Here is a 25883-nt window from a genome sequence, read left to right on the forward strand (position 1 = left end):
TCTTCTTCATAAAAAAAAAAAAAAAGCACATTGACTTTCATTTGTACTCAGTTTTTTTTTTCTACTTTTCCAACTTTGCACTAATGTCTTTTTTTATATCAACATGTACATTTGTCTATTGTGTTTTTTTTACTTCCATGTAATGGACGAAACCTGTCGACTTTTTTTTATACGCTTCGGAATTTCGAGACAGCTGAAAAGGCTTTCACTGCCATCACCAACGCACTTATTTTATCACATTGTATTTCATTTACTGTATATACCGTATTTTCCAGACTATAAGGCGCACTTTTTTTCCACTCTGACCATCCAAAGCCTGTTAAATTGTGTTTTTTTAGGTCAAACTGTTAATGGTGCTTGTATTGTCATGAGGGTTAAATTTAAATTTAAATTCAGAGATTAATTCAATAGTTAAAAAAGGGGCGGGGCATGGGCTCATGATTTATTTACATATTTATGTACATCTCTTAAAAGAAGGGAACTTTCCCTTTAATAAATCATTTTAATTTTATTTTATTTTTATAAATGTGATGGTTAGGCTTAAGCAAAATATTAAATGCCAAACTAAAACAATTACCACAAAAGGGAAAAATAATGGGCGGGGTTAGGAACATTTAGTCGTTATGTTATTTTTTTATAAATGGATTAAAAGACCTGAATATTCAGTTTTTTATAGCTCTAAAACAATGTTTATTTTAGCTATTTTTATATATTTTTTTAGATTTTACAAAATGATTGTTGAACTAAAAACACAGAAAAATGGATTAAATTACAATTATTTATTTAAAAGGGGGAAAATCAGGAAATTTAATATACATCTATACTCTTCATTTTAATTTGATCCTAAAACAGAAAGTCGGCACTCACGATTTACTTTTCCGGGCCACACAAAATGATGCGGCGGGCCAGATTTGGCCCCCGGGCCGCCACTTTGACACATGTGGTTTAGGCTATGGGTTTTTATTGTTATGTATTATGTCCATTTTGTAATTAAATCTTGTCCTTTCAGGTTTAAGATGTCCGCGGGACTTTCCAGTTAGAAGGTGAGCTCGATAGGGTTCGGGTTGGGGTTATGGTTAACGACCATGTTGAGCACCAATGCTTTAACGTATAATGTTTGTTCTTAATTTGTGATGAATTAAAAAAAAATGCGATTTTTTTTTACCGGTACACTTTATTCTGGTGCGACTTATAGTCCAGGAAAACACGGCGTATTATCCATAATGTCTTATTTTGTCGTGGAAAGCTGAGATCTACACGCTCGCCTTTTACTCAGTTGAATGTAGATGTTTGCATTCTATGCTGAAAACAATGGCCTTTATTTCAAATGTTTTGTACAAATACAAAATAAAGGAATGTTTGTAGCATTTTTGGATCGTACCAAGTGTTTTCTAGAGATGGATGTAAGAGATCTGCACGTCGCCCGCCACCTCAAGCGTGTCAATCTCGTTGACGGCGTTTTGCAGGCGGTGGCGGAAATCGAAGAGCGGGCGACCGTTCACGAACACCTTGAAGCGGTCGCCGCTGCAACGGACGGACATCTTTGGGAGGAAAAAAGCAAACTCGGGTGAGAAGGATTTTTTTTTAGCCCTTACTATACATGATCTCGTTTTAAAAACAATAATAGCATTCCCACACATGGTTTCTTTTTATGAGAAACAAAAGTCTTACTGTACATGGTCTCATGACAGTGAACCCTAATGTCATTCAACATGAAATTCATCCCGTTATAATGTATTGACTTATTCTGATTTTTTACCTCTATACATTTTTTTCCCAAAATGTAGTTAATTTTGCAATACAGGAAACTCCCCAAACTCACGTCAAAGTACTCTCCTTCCTTGAAGGGGTTATCTCCCAACATCTCTCGTTCCTCTTGACCCCAGCGACCTCCTATCATACTGTTGCGCACCACCACGTCGTCCTTGAAGCGAGGGTTCACGTGCAACGCGGTGTCACGAGATCGACTCACCAGGAAGTTAATGCCGAATCTTAAAATACACACAAAACCATGACGGTTCACAATTCTTGTCCCCATTAAGTTAGATGGAACTATAAATGCACCTGCAGGCCTTTTTGGGCACCATGCCTCGGATGACGACGGTCCTCTTGGGGAACATTCCTCCCGGGATCGCACCCGAGTACGGTATGGGCTGCACAAACGCATCATGGCATCGCGAATGACAGTGACGCAAGAGCGGTTTAGTCCAAAAGAAGTACTTACGGGGTTGTAGATGGGCTGCCCAGCCATACTCTGCAATAGCATAAACAAGAAATCAAAAAAATAATTTAAAAAAAAATCCAGTTATACATTTATTATATATACTTATTATAATAATGATTAGTTTATCATAATGAAAGCTAGTGTCACGTGTACTCACCGGCAAGTTAGATCCTGGAAATCCACCCTAACAGAGAAAAACATAGAATTTAATGAGTAAGTGTACCTAATCAATTGGTCAGTGGATGCCCAGTATGTTGTTATATTGAAACCATTACATACCCCCATGTTGCCTCCCATATATCCGGGATATCCACCCTGTGATGTAAAAATGGTCAAAATTAAGAAAAAAAACCACTCACTGGCTTCCATTGATGGTGCTAGACGTCCAATCCACTTGAAACTTTTTTTGTACTCCCAGAAATTGTTTTAAAAGTGAAATCTCTCACCCCTCCGCAATCTCCTGGAAATCCTCCTCCGCAATCTCCTGGAAATCCTCCTCCGCAATCTCCTGGAAATCCTCCTCCGCAATCTCCTGGAAATCCTCCTCCACAATCTCCTGGAAATCCTCCCTGTGACGAAAATAGTTTTAAAATTATTTTTGAAAAAAAGGACAAAGAATATCTAAAGAAATTAATCTTACCTGGCCAATTTCAAATCCTGGTCTTCCTCCTTCCGGGTAGCATCCCGGCTGTTTAGTGAGATAACAATCTTTTACAACACTAAATTCCATTTTGCTTCTCGGATTAACCGTTTAAATAGGTTGACGTTGTAATGTTTTATTTTGAAAAAGCTGTATTTTATTTTTTTAGATTTGGCAGGATACACTACCCTCTGGTGGTACCCGTGAATATGACAATTTTCATCGACCAAGGTCACGTCGTGCATCAGCAGCACAAACTTCCGGTACGAAATATGATTCAAAAGTCCTATAAAACAATGATTATATAATTTATATGGATGTCTAATAACTCATATACTTTCTAGGAAAAAGAAATATGCCTATACGTCGATGTGAAGAGCTGCGGATCGTCACTATTTTGAACTCCGGTAAGCATGGCATGGCTTGATTAAGCGTCAATGCGAAATTGTTTTTTAATGTTTTTATGCTACTCTATATGTTGTTCGAGAAATCGTGAGGTCCAATCGTAATTATAGAAGTGTTGAATATCGTTTTAGTGGTTATACTATCGTCGTTATGTAAATATAACGCTAATTAGTGGTTAGCACGAGGCTAACGCTAGTCGCGAGTGGATAACGGCTATGCTAGCAGACCCAGTTAAGTATGACTTAATGTAGATACATTGGGAATGCTAAATGCACGTCATATGCTGCACGTTAATGCACAGTGCATTACCTACAAAAGTAAACACTGCTTACTTTAGATATGCTATATAATTCATTTTCTCTTTATTTATTTATTATGTATTGATTATTTGTTTGTGCACTTCATGGCCAAGCTTTAGATCTCACTATAATTGAATAATGTCAATACAAGTATTCAAATCTAATGTCAATAAGCAGGTATAAAAATTTAAATAGTAAAAGTGTTTACTTCATTCAATAATAAGGAAGGTATTTTTTAGAATCAACTTTATGCGAGACTATGTATATACTTTATGTTGTTTTGGTATTTAATGCTCTTTTGAAGGCACTATCTTAAAAATAAATACTATATTCAAAATAAATAAATGTATTCTGGTACGCGTTAAAAGTTTTTTTACTGGATTCATCGAACCAACTATTCGATAGATTCATTTAGGGCACCGGTGTCAAAGTGGTGGCCCGGGGGCCAAATCTGGCCCACCGCATCATTTTTGTGCGGCCCTTTTGAAATGAAATACATGATTAAAAGAAATTTTCCATTACTAAGAAAAAAAAGCTCGAATAAACATTGCTTTAGAGCTATAAAACGGACTATTTAGGGCTTTTGATCCAGTTCTTTTAATCCAATTTAAAAAAATATATCTAAATATTAGATCTAAAATGGTCCGGCCCACATAAAATGGAGTTGACGTTAATGCGACCCGCGAACCAACCCGAGTTTGACACCCCTGATTTAGGGTATATATAAAGTCACTATGGGTATCAACAATTAAGTGTAAAATTTACCAACATTTTTGCAACTCACCCCGATTCCACCACCCTGAAAAGAAAAGAAAAACATTGAATTAAGATAGAAATGTCCAAGACGCTTTCCGAAATGGGTGCCATCTCACCCCAATGACGTTAATGCTCTGTATGACCACGTCACCCCCGATTTCTATGGCGCACACTTTAGCCAAAGGTAGGCGATACTTGAAGGTGTACAAAACTTCCCCATTGACTTTGAACTGTTGAGACAAGTCAAATAAATCAATTAGAATATTATAAAAATACGCTTTATTTGATATATATATATTTATAATTATACTATAGATATTTAAAAATATTTTAAAACTCAGATTACTTGTAAATTACTTGTAATATTGTATTATAGCATTTCTTCAAATGTAATCATGAATTCTTAATCATTTTTTTTAATGTATAAAATTAATTGTCAACAGTGGTCAGTCACCTGGTAGTCGTGCGGCGAACACGTGATGACAATCTCGAAGGTTTCGCCTTTGTCGAACGGCATGCTGCGAATTGTCTCTTCGGCGTCCCACGTGTTGTTGCGCCGGCTGTTGAACACCACCTTGTCCCACCCGTCGAAACGCGGGTTGAAGTGGACCGCGATGTCGCTGCACTCGGATTGCCCGCAAAATAGGTTGACGAAAAATCTTTCAAAACGAAAAGCGTTACATTTGTCACATTTGAACTCGTTAGGTGTCGTCGACGGCGATAGACGTCCAAGTCATTTGCGTGCCATTTTTCCAAATTTGCTTGTGAAATTTGCCGTCACCGCAACCCATAAATGACCTTTGACTCCCTTTGGGCGTGCTTTGGAATGTTTGCTCAAGGTTTTTTTTCTTAAAAAACGACATAGTATATATAGTAAGGCTTTTTTTTCGTAAAAAAACGACATACTATATAGTAAGTCGTTTTTTCTTCTTAAAAACAACGGCTATACTAGCAGACCGAGTATAGTAAGGCTTTTTTTGTAAAAACGACATAGTATAGTAAGGTTTTTTTTCGTAAAAAAACGACATATAATAGTAAGGCTTTTTTCTTAAAAAACGACATAGTATAGTAAGGCTTTTTTTGTAAAAAATGACATACTATATTAAGGCTTTTTTCTTAAAAAACGACATGCTATAGGGCTTTTTGTCTTTAAAAAACGACATAGTATAGTAAGGCTTTTTTTCTTTAAAAAAACGACATAGTATAGTAAGGCTTTTAAAAAAAAAAAACTACATGGTATAGTAAGGCTTTTTTTTTGTAAAAAAACGACATACTATAGTAAGGCTTTTTTTCTTAAAAAACGACATAGTATAGTAAGGCTTTTTTTCCCTAAAAAACGACATACTATAGTAAGGCTTTTTTCTTAAAAAACGACATGCTATAGGGCTTTTTTTCTTAAAAAACGACATAGTATAGTAAGGCTTTTTTTCTTTAAAAAACGACATGGTATAGTAAGGCTTTTTTTCTTTAAAAAACGACATAGTATAGTAAGGCTTTTTTTCTTAAAAAACGACATACTATAGTAAGGCTTTTTTCCCTATAAAACGACATAGTGTAGTAAGGCTTTTTTTTGTAAAAAAAAACGACATGCTATAGTAAGGCTTTTTTTCTTTAAAAAACGACATGGTATAGTAAGGCTTTTTTTTGTAAAATACGACATAGTATAGTAAGGCTTTTTTTCATAAGAAACGACATACTATAGTAAGGCTTTAAAAAAAAAACTACATGGTATAGTAAGGCTTTTTTTCGTAAAAAAAACGACATACTATAGTAAGGCTTTTTTTCTTAAAAAACGACATAGTATAGTAAGGCTTTTTTTCGTAAAAAAAACGACATACTATATTAAGGCTTTTTTCTTAAAAAACGACATGCTATAGGGCTTTTTGTCTTTAAAAAACGACATAGTATAGTAAGGCTTTTTTTCTTTAAAAAAACGACATAGTATAGTAAGGCTTTTAAAAAAAAAAAACTACATGGTATAGTAAGGCTTTTTTTCTTTAAAAAAAACGACATGTTATAGTAAGGCTTTTTTTCTTTAAAAAAAGACAGTATAGTAAGGCTTTTTTTCTTAAAAAACGACATACTATAGTGAGGCTTTTTTTCTTAAAAAACGACATAGTATAGTAAGGCTTTTTTCCTAAAACGACATACTATAGTAAGGCTTTTTTCTTAAAAAACGACATGCTATAGGGCTTTTTTTCTTAAAAAACGACATAGTATAGTAAGGCTTTTTTTCTTTAAAAAACGACATGGTATAGTAAGGCTTTTTTTCTTTAAAAAACGACATAGTATAGTAAGGCTTTTTTTCTTAAAAAACGACATACTATAGTAAGGCTTTTTCCCTATAAAACGACATAGTGTAGTAAGGCTTTTTTTCGTATAAAAACAACATACTATAGTAAGTCTTTTTTTCATAAGAAACGACATACTATAGTAAGGCTTTTTTCTTAAAAAACGACATGCTATAGGGCTTTTTTTCTTAAAAAACGACAGTATAGTAAGGCTTTTTTTCTTTAAAAAATGACATGGTATAGTAAGGCTTTTTTTCTTTAAAAAACGACATAGTATAGTAAGGCTTTTTTTCTTAAAAAACGACATACTATAGTAAGGCTTTTTTCCCTATAAAACGACATAGTGTAGTAAGGCTTTTTTTTGTAAAAAAAAACGACATGCTATAGTAAGGCTTTTTTTCTTTAAAAAACGACATAGTATAGTAAGGCTTTTTTTTGTAAAATACGACATAGTATAGTAAGGCTTTTTTTTCATAAGAAACGACATACTATAGTAAGGCTTTAAAAAAAAAACTACATGGTATAGTAAGGCTTTTTTTCGTAAAAAAAAAGACATACTATAGTAAGGCTTTTTTTCTTAAAAAACGACATAGTATAGTAAGGCTTTTTTTTCCTAAAAAACGACATACTATAGTAAGGCTTTTTTTCTTTAAAAAAACGACATGGTATAGTAAGGCTTTTTTTCTTTAAAAAACGACATAGTATAGTAAGGCTTTTTTTCTTAAAAAACGACATACTATAGTAAGGCTTTTTTTCTTAAAAAACGACATAGTATAGTAAGGCTTTTTTTCCTAAAACGACATACTATAGTAAGGCTTTTTTCTTAAAAAACGACATGCTATAGGGCTTTTTTTCTTAAAAAACGACATAGTATAGTAAGGCTTTTTTTCTTTAAAAAACGACATGGTATAGTAAGGCTTTTTCCCTATAAAACGACATAGTGTAGTAAGGCTTTTTTTCGTATAAAAACGACATACTATAGTAAGTCTTTTTTTCATAAGAAACGACATACTATTGTAAGGCTTAAAAAAAAACCTACATGGTATAGTAAGGCTTTTTTTTTCGTAAAAAAACGACATACTATAGTAAGGCTTTTTTTCTTAAAAAACGACATACTATAGTAAGGCTTTTTTCCCTATAAAACGACATAGTGTAGTAAGGTTTTTTTTTGAAAAAAAAACGACATGCTATAGTAAGGCTTTTTTTCTTTAAAAAACGACATAGTATAGTAAGGCTTTTTTTGTAAAATACGACATAGTATAGTAAGGCTTTTTTTCATAAGAAACGACATACTATAGTAAGGCTTTAAAAAAAACTACATGGTATAGTAAGGCTTTTTTTTCGTAAAAAAAACGACATACTATAGTAAGGCTTTTTTTCTTAAAAAACGACATAGTATAGTAAGGCTTTTTTTTTTCTAAAAAACGACATACTATAGTAAGGCTTTTTTTCTTTAAAAAACGACATGGTATAGTAAGGCTTTTTTTCTTTAAAAAACGACATAGTATAGTAAGGCTTTTTTTCTTAAAAAACGACATACTATAGTAAGGCTTTCTTTCTTAAAAAACGACATAGTATAGTAAGGCTTTTTTTCCTAAAACGACATACTATAGTAAGGCTTTTTTCTTAAAAAACGACATGCTATAGGGCTTTTTTTCTTAAAAAACTACATAGTATAGTAAGGCTTTTTTTCTTAAAAAACGACATACTATAGTAAGGCTTTTTTCCCTATAAAACGACATAGTGTAGTAAGGCTTTTTTTCGTATAAAAACGACATACTATAGTAAGTCTTTTTTTCATAAGAAACGACATACTATAGTAAGGCTTAAAAAAAAACTACATGGTATAGTAAGGCTTTTTTTCGTAAAAAAACGACATACTATAGTAAGGCTTTTTTTCTTAAAAAACGACATACTATAGTAAGGCTTTTTTCCCTATAAAACGACATAGTGTAGTAAGGCTTTTTTTTGTAAAAAAAAACGACATGCTATAGTAAGGCTTTTTTTCTTTAAAAAACGACATGGTATAGTAAGGCTTTTTTTTGTAAAATACGACATAGTATAGTAAGGCTTTTTTTCATAAGAAACGACATACTATAGTAAGGCTTTAAAAAAAAAACTACATGGTATAGTAAGGCTTTTTTTCGTAAAAAAAACGACATACTATAGTAAGGCTTTTTTTCTTAAAAAACGACATAGTATAGTAAGGCTTTTTTTCGTAAAAAAAACGACATACTATATTAAGGCTTTTTTCTTAAAAAACGACATGCTATAGGGCTTTTTGTCTTTAAAAAACGACATAGTATAGTAAGGCTTTTTTTCTTTAAAAAAACGACATAGTATAGTAAGGCTTTTAAAAAAAAAAAACTACATGGTATAGTAAGGCTTTTTTTCTTTAAAAAAAACGACATGTTATAGTAAGGCTTTTTTTCTTTAAAAAAAGACAGTATAGTAAGGCTTTTTTTCTTAAAAAACGACATACTATAGTGAGGCTTTTTTTCTTAAAAAACGACATAGTATAGTAAGGCTTTTTTCCTAAAACGACATACTATAGTAAGGCTTTTTTCTTAAAAAACGACATGCTATAGGGCTTTTTTTCTTAAAAAACGACATAGTATAGTAAGGCTTTTTTTCTTTAAAAAACGACATGGTATAGTAAGGCTTTTTTTCTTTAAAAAACGACATAGTATAGTAAGGCTTTTTTTCTTAAAAAACGACATACTATAGTAAGGCTTTTTCCCTATAAAACGACATAGTGTAGTAAGGCTTTTTTTCGTATAAAAACAACATACTATAGTAAGTCTTTTTTTCATAAGAAACGACATACTATAGTAAGGCTTTTTTCTTAAAAAACGACATGCTATAGGGCTTTTTTTCTTAAAAAACGACAGTATAGTAAGGCTTTTTTTCTTTAAAAAATGACATGGTATAGTAAGGCTTTTTTTCTTTAAAAAACGACATAGTATAGTAAGGCTTTTTTTCTTAAAAAACGACATACTATAGTAAGGCTTTTTTCCCTATAAAACGACATAGTGTAGTAAGGCTTTTTTTTGTAAAAAAAAACGACATGCTATAGTAAGGCTTTTTTTCTTTAAAAAACGACATAGTATAGTAAGGCTTTTTTTTGTAAAATACGACATAGTATAGTAAGGCTTTTTTTTCATAAGAAACGACATACTATAGTAAGGCTTTAAAAAAAAAACTACATGGTATAGTAAGGCTTTTTTTCGTAAAAAAAAAGACATACTATAGTAAGGCTTTTTTTCTTAAAAAACGACATAGTATAGTAAGGCTTTTTTTTCCTAAAAAACGACATACTATAGTAAGGCTTTTTTTCTTTAAAAAAACGACATGGTATAGTAAGGCTTTTTTTCTTTAAAAAACGACATAGTATAGTAAGGCTTTTTTTCTTAAAAAACGACATACTATAGTAAGGCTTTTTTTCTTAAAAAACGACATAGTATAGTAAGGCTTTTTTTCCTAAAACGACATACTATAGTAAGGCTTTTTTCTTAAAAAACGACATGCTATAGGGCTTTTTTTCTTAAAAAACGACATAGTATAGTAAGGCTTTTTTTCTTTAAAAAACGACATGGTATAGTAAGGCTTTTTCCCTATAAAACGACATAGTGTAGTAAGGCTTTTTTTCGTATAAAAACGACATACTATAGTAAGTCTTTTTTTCATAAGAAACGACATACTATTGTAAGGCTTAAAAAAAAACCTACATGGTATAGTAAGGCTTTTTTTTTCGTAAAAAAACGACATACTATAGTAAGGCTTTTTTTCTTAAAAAACGACATACTATAGTAAGGCTTTTTTCCCTATAAAACGACATAGTGTAGTAAGGTTTTTTTTTGAAAAAAAAACGACATGCTATAGTAAGGCTTTTTTTCTTTAAAAAACGACATAGTATAGTAAGGCTTTTTTTGTAAAATACGACATAGTATAGTAAGGCTTTTTTTCATAAGAAACGACATACTATAGTAAGGCTTTAAAAAAAACTACATGGTATAGTAAGGCTTTTTTTTCGTAAAAAAAACGACATACTATAGTAAGGCTTTTTTTCTTAAAAAACGACATAGTATAGTAAGGCTTTTTTTTTTCTAAAAAACGACATACTATAGTAAGGCTTTTTTTCTTTAAAAAACGACATGGTATAGTAAGGCTTTTTTTCTTTAAAAAACGACATAGTATAGTAAGGCTTTTTTTCTTAAAAAACGACATACTATAGTAAGGCTTTCTTTCTTAAAAAACGACATAGTATAGTAAGGCTTTTTTTCCTAAAACGACATACTATAGTAAGGCTTTTTTCTTAAAAAACGACATGCTATAGGGCTTTTTTTCTTAAAAAACTACATAGTATAGTAAGGCTTTTTTTCTTAAAAAACGACATACTATAGTAAGGCTTTTTTCCCTATAAAACGACATAGTGTAGTAAGGCTTTTTTTCGTATAAAAACGACATACTATAGTAAGTCTTTTTTTCATAAGAAACGACATACTATAGTAAGGCTTAAAAAAAAACTACATGGTATAGTAAGGCTTTTTTTCGTAAAAAAACGACATACTATAGTAAGGCTTTTTTTCTTAAAAAACGACATACTATAGTAAGGCTTTTTTCCCTATAAAACGACATAGTGTAGTAAGGGTTTTTTTTGTAAAAAAAAACGACATGCTATAGTAAGGCTTTTTTTCTTTAAAAAACGACATAGTATAGTAAGGCTTTTTTTTGTAAAATACGACATAGTATAGTAAGGCTTTTTTTCTTAAAAAACGACATACTATAGTAAGGCTTTTTTCCCTATAAAACGACATAGTGTAGTAAGGTTTTTTTTTGAAAAAAAACCGACATGCTATAGTAAGGCTTTTTTTCTTTAAAAAACGACATAGTATAGTAAGGCTTTTTTTTGTAAAATACGACATAGTATAGTAAGGCTTTTTTTCATAAGAAACGACATACTATAGTAAGGCTTTAAAAAAAAAACTACATGGTATAGTAAGGCTTTTTTTCGTAAAAAAAACGACATACTATAGTAAGGCTTTTTTCCCTATAAAACGACAGTGTAGTAAGGTTTTTTTTTTGAAAAAAAAACGACATGCTATAGTAAGACTTTTTTTCTTTAAAAAACGACATAGTATAGTAAGGCTTTTTTTTGTAAAATACGACATAGTATAGTAAGGCTTTTTTTCATAAGAAACGACATACTATAGTAAGGCTTTAAAAAAAAAACTACATGGTATAGTAAGGCTTTTTTTCGTAAAAAAAACGACATACTATAGTAAGGCTTTTTTTCTTAAAAAACGACATAGTATAGTAAGGCTTTTTTTCTTTAAAAAAACGACATGGTATAGTAAGGCTTTTTTTCTTAAAAAACGACATACTATAGTAAGGCTTTTTTTCTTAAAAAAACGACATAGTATAGTAAGGCTTTTTTTCCTAAAACGACATACTATAGTAAGGCTTTTTTCTTAAAAAACGACATGCTATAGGGCTTTTTTTCTTAAAAAACGACATAGTATAGTAAGGCTTTTTTTCTTTAAAAAACGACATGGTATAGTAAGGCTTTTTTTCTTTAAAAAACGACATAGTATAGTTAGGCTTTTTTTCTTAAAAAACGACATACTATAGTAAGGCTTTTTCCCTATAAAACGACATAGTGTAGTAAGGCTTTTTTTCGTATAAAAACGACATACTATAGTAAGTCTTTTTTTCATAAGAAACGACATACTATTGTAAGGCTTAAAAAAAAAACTACATGGTATAGTAAGGCTTTTTTTTTCGTAAAAAAACAACATACTATAGTAAGGCTTTTTTTCTTAAAAAACGACATACTATAGTAAGGCTTTTTTCCCTATAAAACGACAGTGTAGTAAGGTTTTTTTTTTGAAAAAAAAACGACATGCTATAGTAAGACTTTTTTTCTTTAAAAAACGACATAGTATAGTAAGGCTTTTTTTTGTAAAATACGACATAGTATAGTAAGGCTTTTTTTCATAAGAAACGACATACTATAGTAAGGCTTTAAAAAAAAAACTACATGGTATAGTAAGGCTTTTTTTCGTAAAAAAAACGACATACTATAGTAAGGCTTTTTTTCTTAAAAAACGACATAGTATAGTAAGGCTTTTTTTCTTTAAAAAAACGACATGGTATAGTAAGGCTTTTTTTCTTTAAAAAACGACATAGTATAGTAAGGCTTTTTTTCTTAAAAAACGACATACTATAGTAAGGCTTTTTTTCTTAAAAAAACGACATAGTATAGTAAGGCTTTTTTTCCTAAAACGACATACTATAGTAAGGCTTTTTTCTTAAAAAACGACATGCTATAGGGCTTTTTTTCTTAAAAAACGACATAGTATAGTAAGGCTTTTTTTCTTTAAAAAACGACATGGTATAGTAAGGCTTTTTTTCTTTAAAAAACGACATAGTATAGTAAGGCTTTTTTTCTTAAAAAACGACATACTATAGTAAGGCTTTTTCCCTATAAAACGACATAGTGTAGTAAGGCTTTTTTTCGTATAAAAACGACATACTATAGTAAGTCTTTTTTTCATAAGAAACGACATACTATTGTAAGGCTTAAAAAAAAAACTACATGGTATAGTAAGGCTTTTTTTTTCGTAAAAAAACGACATACTATAGTAAGGCTTTTTTTCTTAAAAAACGACATACTATAGTAAGGCTTTTTTCCCTATAAAACGACATAGTGTAGTAAGGTTTTTTTTTTGAAAAAAAAACGACATGCTATAGTAAGGCTTTTTTTCTTTAAAAAACGACATAGTATAGTAAGGCTTTTTTTTGTAAAATACGACATAGTATAGTAAGGCTTTTTTTCATAAGAAACGACATACTATAGTAAGGCTTTAAAAAAAAAACTACATGGTATAGTAAGGCTTTTTTTTCGTAAAAAAAACGACATACTATAGTAAGGCTTTTTTTCTTAAAAAACGACATAGTATAGTAAGGCTTTTTTTTCCTAAAAAACGACATACTATAGTAAGGCTTTTTTTCTTTAAAAAAACGACATGGTATAGTAAGGCTTTTTTTCTTTAAAAAACGACATAGTATAGTAAGGCTTTTTTTCTTAAAAAACGAAAACGACATAGTATAGTAAGGCTTTTTTTTGTAAAATACGACATAGTATAGTAAGGCTTTTTTTCATAAGAAACGACATACTATAGTAAGGCTTTAAAAAAAAAACTACATGGTATAGTAAGGCTTTTTTTCGTAAAAAAAACGACATACTATAGTAAGGCTTTAAAAAAAAAACTACATGGTATAGTAAGGCTTTTTTTCGTAAAAAAAACGACATACTATAGTAAGGCTTTTTTTCTTTAAAAAAACGACATGGTATAGTAAGGCTTTTTTTCTTTAAAAAACGACATAGTATAGTAAGGCTTTTTTTTCTTAAAAAACGACATACTATAGTAAGGCTTTTTTTCTTAAAAAACGACATAGTATAGTAAGGCTTTTTTTCCTAAAACGACATACTATAGTAAGGCTTTTTTCTTAAAAAACGACATGCTATAGGGCTTTTTTTCTTAAAAAACGACATAGTATAGTAAGGCTTTTTTTCTTTAAAAAACGACATGGTATAGTAAGGCTTTTTTTCTTTAAAAAAACGACATAGTATAGTAAGGCTTTTTTTCTTAAAAAACGACATACTATAGTAAGGCTTTTTCCCTATAAAACGACATAGTGTAGTAAGGCTTTTTTTCGTATAAAAACGACATACTATAGTAAGTCTTTTTTTCATAAGAAACGACATACTATTGTAAGGCTTAAAAAAAAAACTACATGGTATAGTAAGGCTTTTTTTTTCGTAAAAAAACGACATACTATAGTAAGGCTTTTTTTCTTAAAAAACGACATACTATAGTAAGGCTTTTTTCCCTATAAAACGACATAGTGTAGTAAGGTTTTTTTTTTTAAAAAAAAAACGACATGCTATAGTAAGGCTTTTTTTCTTTAAAAAACGACATAGTATAGTAAGGCTTTTTTTTGTAAAATACGACATAGTATAGTAAGGCTTTTTTTGTAAAATACGACATAGTATAGTAAGGCTTTTTTTAAAACCCGCACTTTAACCCCTAAGCACCCCCCCCACACACACACACACACACACTTCCCCACCCAATAGCGTCGAATGTAATCACCTTGTGATCTTGTCCGGGACCGAGCCCTGCAGATAGATCGACGCCCCCTCCCTTAGACCCCCGTAGATGGGCCCCATGTATGGAATTGCCTGCGAACGATTGGTAAATAAAACAAAAAAAACATCTACTGTAAACTCATTGCGACCAGAAATGATTCTAAATGATATTTAAAGAAAATATTAAGCTCTAGAGACAGAGTACTACGAGAGTACAATAGTGAGAAAAGACAACTCACGGGACTGTAGACGGGCTGATAACCAGGAGGTGCTTGGAAAGCCATGTTGGAGGTTGGTAGAAGAACCAAAATGGTGGGGCGTCCTATTTTATAGTGGCTGGCAGGGAGGGGCAATCGGCGCCAAAGCACACGTTTGCTTTAGGGCAGAACTTACGCTCAAAGGTCGCATGTGATTTATGAAGGGCATTTTACGTATAGATAAGAATCAAAAGGCCTGTATTTACTATTTCCGTGTGGCATTTTCACCCAATGAGTCAATCTGGGATTGGATGTCAATGGCAGCCAATGGATTCATCCTTAAAAGTAAAGATTTTTTTTAAAGCATTTATTTTGAAGGAGTCATTGGCAGCCATTAATGCCAATAGACGATAGGCGATAGTCCATTTTGACTGGGAAGTTAAATTGTATTGGACGTCTATCACCGTCAATGGCAGTTAATTTGTTCACAACTGTCAGAAAAAAAGGGAATAGATAAGTACATCATTCTAATAATAATAACTACTATTTGATATGTAAATGTAGTATTATTGTTACCTGGCCATGTTGTGCGATAAGCAATAAAAAATAATAATAAATGAATGGATCCATTTTGTATTTTAGTTTGTAATTCTGGGGATTGTATTTTGAATTGTCCCTGAAATAGTTAAATTAGCGGTTCATTTTGACGAGTATATTGTTTTTGTTTGTGTCGGTGACTGATGGAAAGAAAAGTTTAGGAAAAAGTTTTTTCTCAAAAAGTTTTTTATTGCTGGTTCTGTCAGGGTGAATTATGTAAGACTTTAGAAAAATAGTTTATTGTTCTTGTGGGAATGCTCCACCCAAGACAAACACAAGTTCTTATCTTTTGCGTCATTTCACGTTGGGTGTTTCCTCCAAGTTACAAGTGGAGGTGATATTTGATTATGGCCACCATCACCTCTGCTTTCCTCAATGAATTGATTGGAGTTGACTTAGCCACAACCCGTAACCATTTTCTTTGGTAAATAGAAAATCAAAGCGAAAAACTCTTCCAAGAATCATCTTATTTCAGACTTATCTTCTTCTTTGACCTACTTTCAAATTCGTTATCCAACCACAGCTTTTCCATGGAGTCATTTGCCCTCTGCCGGAATACTTTTAATTATGCCAGCGTTACAGAAATGATTTTTACTGTACAAGTTCAATAGTTATGAATCCATGAGTATATTTTATTTGTATTTTTTGAACACTCTTTGCCAAGATTCTATCATTTCACCAGCGTGTAAACACTCCAAAGTTGAACGTCTGTTTCCAGCATTTTCTCTCGTCACGTGTTGTTGTACTGTACTGTAAATGAAGACACGGCATTTTGAGTGAACCCGTTTATTGTGAGCGAAACAGTTCAGTCGGCGGGTGGGCTCGAGGCTCGCCTAAGTTGCTGTGCGGCAGCTTCTTCACACCTGAGAGTCGACACACACACACGCACGCACACACAAAAGTCATAGGCCTCCGCACGTCACACGTCGGAATCCTCCGATGGAAAAAAAATAAATACATGTTTCTCTCGTATGTAAAATATGTCTTCTCGCCACGCCCGGAGCGCCCAAAGCAATCACCGGCGTAGAAACAATAAATAAACGCGTAAGACTTCAAAGTGTCTGCACAGCCCATTCGTATCCGGTGAGGCGAATCGCAAACGTTGATCATATTCGGCGAGTTCTATGGTGAGTTAAATTAAGAGTCGTGTAAAAATGATTGCATTTAAATTTAACTCGTGACTAGTGTTTGGGGTTATTTTTGTAAAAGTCGTCACAAAATCTGTCCATAGATGAGGATAAATATAGCAGCAAAAATATTCCTCTCCATCCATCTGGTATGAATATTCCAGTGGAAATGCGATATTTAATCCAGTTATTGAGAACCAGAGTGGGCTAACTCCATTTTTTGAGAAAAGTGAAAAACACCTCGTAAAGTAGTGCAAATCAATGTCAATTAGCATTAAAAACCATTCATTAATTTGACTCTTTGGACTTAAACCTATTGAGCTTGTTATTTAATCGAGAACTAAAGTGGGCTAACTCAATTGATTTAAAAATTAGGAGAAAACTTTCTACTTTTCAGATGAATCCTGAACTAAATCTGTTGTTTTTTGTGTGTTTCAGTTTTGGAACAAAGGAGACTGTCAGCGTGTTCCCTGATTGGTCAATGCAACAAATCCTTTTGCAAGATGGCCGCCTCCATGGAAACAGAAATTGATTGGAGACGCCACATCTTATTGTAAGTGAATGTTTCATACCTGTCAACCTGTCATTTTCCCCGTATTTTATACGTTTTTTGATCATTTAAAATTGTGTACGCCGTGTAACAACGTTACGGCGAAAAACAATGTTTAAAAAAAGACGTTTTTTTGTAAAACCGATGCCATTTCGGCTCTAACCTAGATCGTTTTGATCGCTGGTAGCAGACAAAAATGGAACGTCGGTAAGCAATGTACTTAACACAGTCAAGCCGTCAGCGTCAAACAGCGACATCTACAAAATCTTGATTGTAGTGCATAAAAAGCGCACCGACTGATTGCATTTGTACGGTTTATGATCACTTAAGGGTTAATTGTAATCATTAATAACGGGAGCAAATGGCCGAGGTTGACAGGTATGATTTTTATTATTTTCCATCAAATGTATTGATCTTGGACAATATGATTAAAAAAATAACTGGTTAACTGGAGTTAGGCCACTTTAATTCTCCTTCACAAAATTAAGCATCCTCACTTTGCGTCTAAACCAACCCCCCAAAAAAACAAAAATTGAAACAGTGACTTTGCTCTAGGCACTAAAAGACACCTCCTCCACGCTCACGTTCATTTTATTCGATGAACACGTTGCGTTCAGGCACAGTTCGGAGTGGAACGAGCTGCGCGGGTGTTGAAGCAAGGCAATCTACGGACGTGGTCGTTTTTAAAACAAAGACCGAAGGGGTTGTGACGTGGCTCTCTGATCCAATGGGATGCTGCCTTCAAAGTGTGCATAGCATTTTTGACTTCTTTCTCCTTGGAGTTATCCCAGCTGATCCTCATACTGCTTTCGGAAACAGTCGCCGGCGGGGAAGAAGTCCCAGCAGCGCTCCTGGTACATCTTCCAAACGTAGGATTCCTAGGAGACGAAAACAACCGTTGACGTCCACATCCAGCAGTGCAATTCATTCAAAAGAGAAACGACGGACCTGTCCCGTGTGCTCCGTTTCGTCCTTGTTGATGAGATACATCAGGAAGAACCTGCGAGACAACAATGAGGGGAGCGCGCTTTCCTTGAAAAGTAGCGGGAAAGCGCCACTTACATGTAGTTGGCCAAGTTGTGTTCCTCCAAAGTGTGCGTCTCGAAGCCGTGCGGCGTCGTGTCAAAGTAGTCGCTACCGATTCCGCAGATGAAGCACTTTGTCTGCGGGGGCCCAAATCGAAGACGTGAGCGAGAAGGCGAGGAAGACGAGTAACGGCGAGGGAGCCACTCACCTCCATGTCTTCCCTGACTTGCTCCTGCTGGTCTCTCAGCTCTCCGAAGGCGTCGATGATCAGACCTGATAGAGCGCAATGCAACTCAGGATTGAGCCCGCGAGTCAGATGATCGCCGAGCAAGACTTCTTACCCTGAATGATGGCCAGCAGGATGACGATGACGAAGAAGAAGAAAGTGATGTCGAAGACCACTCTGTAGAGCTCGTACTCGTCTCCGGCCGGGTCCTCGATCTCGTCTCCGATTCCTCCGCCGGCACGCACGCCCACGTACATGTGGAACAGGTAGCACTGTGCGTGGAAGCACCCGCAACCGTTATTACAAATAATGACGAAGTCACTTGTTTTAAAAAAGAAAATAGAAATGATCAAATGAGTGGTAAACTACAAAAAAATCTAAAGAAATTGCGTGGGGATGCTGTTCTTTTGGTCGGTAAACTGCAGCAAACTTGTTTTCAGTAGCTCAACAGTAAGCGCGCTCACCTGCCGTGGATAAAACTTTTTTATAACTGTGTATTTAAAAAAAATAAAAATAAAAAGTGACAAAATTTTGCACCGTCATCATGTCGTCGCACTTCATGTCGGGCTCGTCTTCATCCTCGCTCTTGTTGTAGAACTTGCGGAAGAAGTTGAAGGCCACCACAGTGTAGAGGTACACCACCACGGCGAGCAAGCCCACCGTCATCATCAGCTGTAAAAGGTACAAATATTTCAATGAACATTAACAATTTCCGCCTTTTATGTAAACATTGCATTCAAATAAGCATCTTTAACCTATATATATATATATATATATATATATATACATATACGCATATACATACCTATGTATGTATATATGTATGTATACATGCATGCATGTATACATGCATGCACGTATGCATGTATACATGCATGCATGTATACATGCATGCATGTATGCGTGTATACATGTATGTATGCATGTATACATACATGTATGTATGCGTGTATACATACATGTATGCGTGTATACATACATGTATGTATGCATGTATACATACATGTATGTATGCATGTATACATACATGTATGTATGCATGTATACATACATGTATGTATGCATACATGTATGTACATATGTATAAATACATGTATGTATGCATGTATACATACATGTATGTATATATACATGCATACATGTATGTACATACGTATACATGCATAAACGTATACATACATGTATGTACATACGTATACATGCATACATACATGTATGTATGCATACATGTATGTACATGTATGCATACATGTATGCATACATACATATACATGCATGCATATATGTATGCATACATGTATGTAGGCATACATGCATACATGTATGCATGTATATATACATACATGTATGTATACATACATGTATATATACATACATGTATGTATATATACATACTACTTTCTCATTTAGCGGCCAACTGTTTTCCCCACTAATTTTAAGTGATTTTTGAAAGTTGCAGGTTTCGAACCTACTACCTTTGGCATGGTGAACGGGCACTCTACTCATTGAGCTAAGTGCCCAACCCACCACCCTACTTTGTCATTTAGCGGCCAACTGTTTTCCCCACTAATTTTAAGTTATTTTTGAAAGTTGCAGGTTTCGAACCTACTACCTCTCGCATGGTGAACGGGCACTCTACTCATTGAGCTAAGTGCCCAACCCACCACCCTACTTTCCCATTTAGCGGCCAACTGTTTTCCCCACTAATTTTAAGTTATTTTTGAAAGTTGCAGGTTTCGAACCTACTACCTTTGGCATGGTGAACGGGTACTCTACTCATTGAGCTAAGTGCCCAACCCACCACCCTACTTTCCCATTTAGCGGCCAACTGTTTTCCCCACTAAATTTAAGTTATTTTTGAAAGTTGCAGGTTTCGAACCTACTACCTTTGGCATGGTGAACGGGTACTCTACTCATTGAGCTAAGTGCCCAACCCACCACCCTACTTTGTCATTTAGCGGCCAACTGTTTTCCCCACTAAATTTAAGTTATTTTTGAAAGTTGCAGGTTTCGAACCTACTACCTTTGGCATGGTGAACGGGCACTCTACTCATTGAGCTAAGTGCCCAACCCACCACCCTACTTTGTCATTTAGCGGCCAACTGTTTTCCCCACTAATTTTAAGTTATTTTTGAAAGTTGCAGGTTTCGAACCTACTACCTTTGGCATGGTGAACGGGTACTCTATTCATTGAGCTAAGTGCCCAACCCACCACCCTACTTTCTCATTTATCGACCAACTGTTTTCCCCACTAAATTTAAGTTATTTTTGAAAGTTGCAGGTTTCGAACCTACTACCTTTGGCATGGTGAACGGGCACTCTACTCATTGAGCTAAGTGCCCAACCCACCACCCTACTTTGTCATTTAGCGGCCAACTGTTTTCCCCACTAATTTTAAGTTATTTTTGAAAGTTGCAGGTTTCGAACCTACTACCTCTCGCATGGTGAGTGGGTACTCTACTCATTGAGCTAAGTGCCCAACCCACCACCCTACTTTGTCATTTAGCGGCCAACTGTTTTCCCCACTAAATTTAAGTTATTTTTGAAAGTTGCAGGTTTCGAACCTACTACCTTTGGCATGGTGAACGGGCACACTACTCATTGAGCTAAGTGCCCAACCCACCACCCTACTTTGTCATTTAGCGGCCAACTGTTTTCCCCACTAATTTTAAGTTATTTTTGAAAGTTGCAGGTTTCGAACCTACTACCTTTGGCATGGTGAACGGGTACTCTATTCATTGAGCTAAGTGCCCAACCCACCACCCTACTTTCTCATTTATCGACCAACTGTTTTCCCCACTAAATTTAAGTTATTTTTGAAAGTTGCAGGTTTCGAACCTACTACCTTTGGCATGGTGAACGGGCACTCTACTCATTGAGCTAAGTGCCCAACCCACCACCCTACTTTGTCATTTAGCGGCCAACTGTTTTCCCCACTAATTTTAAGTTATTTTTGAAAGTTGCAGGTTTCGAACCTACTACCTCTCGCATGGTGAGTGGGTACTCTACTCATTGAGCTAAGTGCCCAACCCACCACCCTACTTTGTCATTTAGCGGCCAACTGTTTTCCCCACTAAATTTAAGTTATTTTTGAAAGTTGCAGGTTTCGAACCTACTACCTTTGGCATGGTGAACGGGCACACTACTCATTGAGCTAAGTGCCCAACCCACCACCCTACTTTGTCATTTAGCGGCCAACTGTTTTCCCCACTAATTTTAAGTTATTTTTGAAAGTTGCAGGTTTCGAACCTACTACCTTTGGCATGGTGAACGGGTACTCTATTCATTGAGCTAAGTGCCCAACCCACCACCCTACTTTCTCATTTATCGACCAACTGTTTTCCCCACTAAATTTAAGTTATTTTTGAAAGTTGCAGGTTTCGAACCTACTACCTTTGGCATGGTGAACGGGCACTCTACTCATTGAGCTAAGTGCCCAACCCACCACCCTACTTTGTCATTTAGCGGCCAACTGTTTTCCCCACTAATTTTAAGTTATTTTTGAAAGTTGCAGGTTTCGAACCTACTACCTTTGGCATGGTGAACGGGTACTCTACTCATTGAGCTAAGTGACCAACCCACCACCCTACTTTCTCATTTATCGACCAACTGTTTTCCCCACTAAATTTAAGTTATTTTTGAAAGTTGCAGGTTTCGAACCTACTACCTTTGGCATGGTGAACGGGTACTCTACTCATTGAGCTAAGTGCCCAACCCACCACCCTACTTTGTCATTTAGCGGCCAACTGTTTTCCCCACTAATTTTAAGTTATTTTTGAAAGTTGCAGGTTTCGAACCTACTACCTTTGGCATGGTGAACGGGTACTCTATTCATTGAGCTAAGTGCCCAACCCACCACCCTACTTTCTCATTTATCGACCAACTGTTTTCCCCACTAAATTTAAGTTATTTTTGAAAGTTGCAGGTTTCGAACCTACTACCTTTGGCATGGTGAACGGGCACTCTACTCATTGAGCTAAGTGCCCAACCCACCACCCTACTTTGTCATTTAGCGGCCAACTGTTTTCCCCACTAATTTTAAGTTATTTTTGAAAGTTGCAGGTTTCGAACCTACTACCTTTGGCATGGTGAACGGGTACTCTATTCATTGAGCTAAGTGCCCAACCCACCACCCTACTTTCTCATTTATCGACCAACTGTTTTCCCCACTAAATTTAAGTTATTTTTGAAAGTTGCAGGTTTCGAACCTACTACCTTTGGCATGGTGAACGGGCACTCTACTCATTGAGCTAAGTGCCCAACCCACCACCCTACTTTGTCATTTAGCGGCCAACTGTTTTCCCCACTAATTTTAAGTTATTTTTGAAAGTTGCAGGTTTCGAACCTACTACCTCTCGCATGGTGAGTGGGTACTCTACTCATTGAGCTAAGTGCCCAACCCACCACCCTACTTTGTCATTTAGCGGCCAACTGTTTTCCCCACTAAATTTAAGTTATTTTTGAAAGTTGCAGGTTTCGAACCTACTACCTTTGGCATGGTGAACGGGCACACTACTCATTGAGCTAAGTGCCCAACCCACCACCCTACTTTGTCATTTAGCGGCCAACTGTTTTCCCCACTAATTTTAAGTTATTTTTGAAAGTTGCAGGTTTCGAACCTACTACCTTTGGCATGGTGAACGGGTACTCTATTCATTGAGCTAAGTGCCCAACCCACCACCCTACTTTCTCATTTATCGACCAACTGTTTTCCCCACTAAATTTAAGTTATTTTTGAAAGTTGCAGGTTTCGAACCTACTACCTTTGGCATGGTGAACGGGCACTCTACTCATTGAGCTAAGTGCCCAACCCACCACCCTACTTTGTCATTTAGCGGCCAACTGTTTTCCCCACTAATTTTAAGTTATTTTTGAAAGTTGCAGGTTTCGAACCTACTACCTTTGGCATGGTGAACGGGTACTCTACTCATTGAGCTAAGTGACCAACCCACCACCCTACTTTCTCATTTATCGACCAACTGTTTTCCCCACTAAATTTAAGTTATTTTTGAAAGTTGCAGGTTTCGAACCTACTACCTTTGGCATGGTGAACGGGTACTCTACTCATTGAGCTAAGTGCCCAACCCACCACCCTACTTTGTCATTTAGCGGCCAACTGTTTTCCCCACTAATTTTAAGTTATTTTTGAAAGTTGCAGGTTTCGAACCTACTACCTTTGGCATGGTGAACGGGTACTCTATTCATTGAGCTAAGTGCCCAACCCACCACCCTACTTTGTCATTTAGCGGCCAACTGTTTTCCCCACTAAATTTAAGTTATTTTTGAAAGTTGCAGGTTTCGAACCTACTACCTTTGGCATGGTGAACGGGTACTCTACTCATTGAGCTAAGTGACCAACCCACCACCCTACTTTCTCATTTATCGACCAACTGTTTTCCCCACTAAATTTAAGTTATTTTTGAAAGTTGCAGGTTTCGAACCTACTACCTTTGGCATGGTGAACGGGCACTCTACTCATTGAGCTAAGTGCCCAACCCACCACCCTACTTTGTCATTTAGCGGCCAACTGTTTTCCCCACTAATTTTAAGTTATTTTTGAAAGTTGCAGGTTTCGAACCTACTACCTTTGGCATGGTGAACGGGTACTCTACTCATTGAGCTAAGTGACCAACCCACCACCCTACTTTCTCATTTATCGACCAACTGTTTTCCCCACTAAATTTAAGTTATTTTTGAAAGTTGCAGGTTTCGAACCTACTACCTTTGGCATGGTGAACGGGTACTCTACTCATTGAGCTAAGTGCCCAACCCACCACCCTACTTTCTCATTTAGCGGCCAACTGTTTTCCCCACTAATTTTAAGTTATTTTTGAAAGTTGCAGGTTTCGAACCTACTACCTTTGGCATGGTGAACGGGTTCTCTACTCATTGAGCTAAGTGCCCAACCCACCACCCTACTTTCTCATTTAGCGGCCAACTGTTTTCCCCACTAATTTTAAGTTATTTTTGAAAGTTGCAGGTTTCGAACCTACTACCTTTGGCATGGTGAACGGGCACTCTACTCATTGAGCTAAGTGAAAAAACCCACCACCCTACTTTGTCATTTAGCGGCCAACTGTTTTCCCCACTAATTTTAAGTTATTTTTGAAAGTTGCAGGGGTAGTCGGTTCGAAACCTGCAACTTTCAAAAATAACTTAAACTTAGTGGGGAAATCAGTTGGCCGCTAAATGGGAAAGTAGGGTGGTGGGTTTTTTCACTTAGCTCAATGAGTAGAGTGCCCGTTCACCATGCCAAAGGTAGTAGGTTCGAAACCTGCAACTTTCAAAAATAACTTAAAATTAGTGGGGCAAACAGTTGGTTGATAAATGGCAAAGTAGGGTGGTGGGTTGGGCACTTAGCTCAATGAGTAGAGTGCCCGTTCACCATGCCAAAGGTAGTAGGTTCGAAACCTGCAACTTTCAAAAATAACTTAAATTTAGTGGGGAAAACAGTTGGCCGCTAAATGACAAAGTAGGGTGGTGGGTTGGGCACTTAGCTCAATGAGTAGAGTACCCGTTCACCATGCCAAAGGTAGTAGGTTCGAAACCTGCAACTTTCAAAAATAACTTAAATTTAGTGGGGAAAACAGTTGGCCGCTAAATGGGAAAGTAGGGTGGTGGGTTGGGCACTTAGCTCAATGAGTAGAGTACCCGTTCACCATGCCAAAGGTAGTAGGTTCGAAACCTGCAACTTTCAAAAATAACTTAAAATTAGTGGGGAAAACAGTTGGCCGCTAAATGACAAAGTAGGGTGGTGGGATGGGCACTTAGCTCAATGAGTAGAGTGCCCGTTCACCATGCCAAAGGTAGTAGGTTCGAAACCTGCAACTTTCAAAAATAACTTAAATTTAGTGGGGAAAACAGTTGGTCGATAAATGAGAAAGTAGGGTGGTGGGTTGGGCACTTAGCTCAATGAGTAGAGTGCCCGTTCACCATGCGAGAGTTAGTAGGTTCGAAACCTGCAACTTTCAAAAAAAACTTAAAATTAGTGGGGAAAACAGTTGGCCGCTAAATGACAAAGTAGGGTGGTGGGTTGGGCACTTAGCTCAATGAGTAGAGTACCCGTTCACCATGCCAAAGGTAGTAGGTTCGAAACCTGCAACTTTCAAAAATAACTTAAAATTAGTGGGGAAAACAGTTGGCCGCTAAATGACAACGTAGGGTGGTGGGTTGGGCACTTAGCTCAATGAGTAGAGTGCCCGTTCACCATGCCAAAGGTAGTAGGTTCGAAACCTGCAACTTTCAAAAATAACTTAAAATTAGTGGGGAAAACAGTTGGCCGCTAAATGACAACGTAGGGTGGTGGGTTGGGCACTTAGCTCAATGAGTAGAGTGCCCGTTCACCATGCCAAAGGTAGTAGGTTCGAAACCTGCAACTTTCAAAAATAAC

At 35.6% G+C, this 25883-nt stretch overlaps 2 protein-coding genes and 1 long non-coding RNA gene across 6 annotated transcripts in view; 1 reads left to right on the forward strand and 2 right to left on the reverse strand.

The window, feature by feature from the left end:
- The first annotated feature begins 10 nt into the window (after positions 1-10).
- The window catches only part of LOC144083704 (uncharacterized), a 32043-nt gene continuing 6170 nt past the window's right edge, over positions 11-25883 (forward strand). For all 3 annotated transcript variants that reach the window (XR_013303597.1, XR_013303599.1, XR_013303598.1), the window contains exons 1-5: positions 11-1567; positions 3034-3127; positions 3209-3271; positions 17130-17244; positions 19089-19174. This is a non-coding gene — a long non-coding RNA (uncharacterized LOC144083704). The remainder of the gene's footprint in view (positions 1568-3033; positions 3128-3208; positions 3272-17129; positions 17245-19088; positions 19175-25883) is intronic.
- On the reverse strand, positions 1296-15070 carry LOC144083702 (galectin-4-like). 2 transcript variants are annotated; one of them, XM_077611727.1, is made up of 13 exons: positions 15010-15070; positions 14775-14863; positions 4779-4944; positions 4441-4554; positions 4353-4367; positions 2865-2912; positions 2671-2793; positions 2504-2539; positions 2382-2408; positions 2225-2254; positions 2065-2153; positions 1823-1991; positions 1296-1541 (listed from the first exon to the last, which is right to left on the reverse strand). In XM_077611727.1, the coding sequence occupies exons 1-13, from the start codon at positions 15052-15054 to the stop codon at positions 1392-1394; spliced, it is 1101 nt and encodes a 366-aa protein (XP_077467853.1). In that variant the 5' UTR covers positions 15055-15070; the 3' UTR covers positions 1296-1391. The 2 variants fall into 2 exon arrangements, with proteins under 2 accessions (XP_077467853.1, XP_077467852.1); XM_077611726.1 differs by having other exon boundaries at positions 4779-4983.
- Positions 16335-25883, reverse strand: part of ryr1b (ryanodine receptor 1b (skeletal)) — a 62191-nt gene continuing 52642 nt past the window's right edge. The window contains exons 103-108 of the mRNA XM_077611728.1: positions 19031-19165; positions 18609-18765; positions 18476-18540; positions 18304-18404; positions 18190-18241; positions 16335-18119 (exon numbers count right to left, since the gene is read on the reverse strand). Of these exons, the coding sequence (XP_077467854.1) occupies positions 18024-18119; positions 18190-18241; positions 18304-18404; positions 18476-18540; positions 18609-18765; positions 19031-19165 (606 nt within the window). The 3' untranslated portion in view covers positions 16335-18023. The remainder of the gene's footprint in view (positions 18120-18189; positions 18242-18303; positions 18405-18475; positions 18541-18608; positions 18766-19030; positions 19166-25883) is intronic.

This window comes from Stigmatopora argus, chromosome 10, assembly GCF_051989625.1.
Source record: "Stigmatopora argus isolate UIUO_Sarg chromosome 10, RoL_Sarg_1.0, whole genome shotgun sequence".
Lineage (NCBI taxonomy): Eukaryota > Metazoa > Chordata > Actinopteri > Syngnathiformes > Syngnathidae > Stigmatopora > Stigmatopora argus.

Bases quoted from the DNA above. Each gene is read 5' to 3' on its own strand.
- LOC144083702 (XM_077611726.1), bottom strand. From the start codon at position 15,054: ATGGCTTTCCAAGCACCTCCTGGTTATCAGCCCGTCTACAGTCCC. The intron at 4,555-4,778 runs GTGACTGACCAC...TTGTCTCAACAG, and splicing joins GTTCGCCGCACGACTACCAG to TTCAAAGTCAATGGGGAAGT. The intron at 2,154-2,224 runs GTAAGTACTTCT...GCGTTTGTGCAG, and splicing joins GGCAGCCCATCTACAACCCC to CCCATACCGTACTCGGGTGC.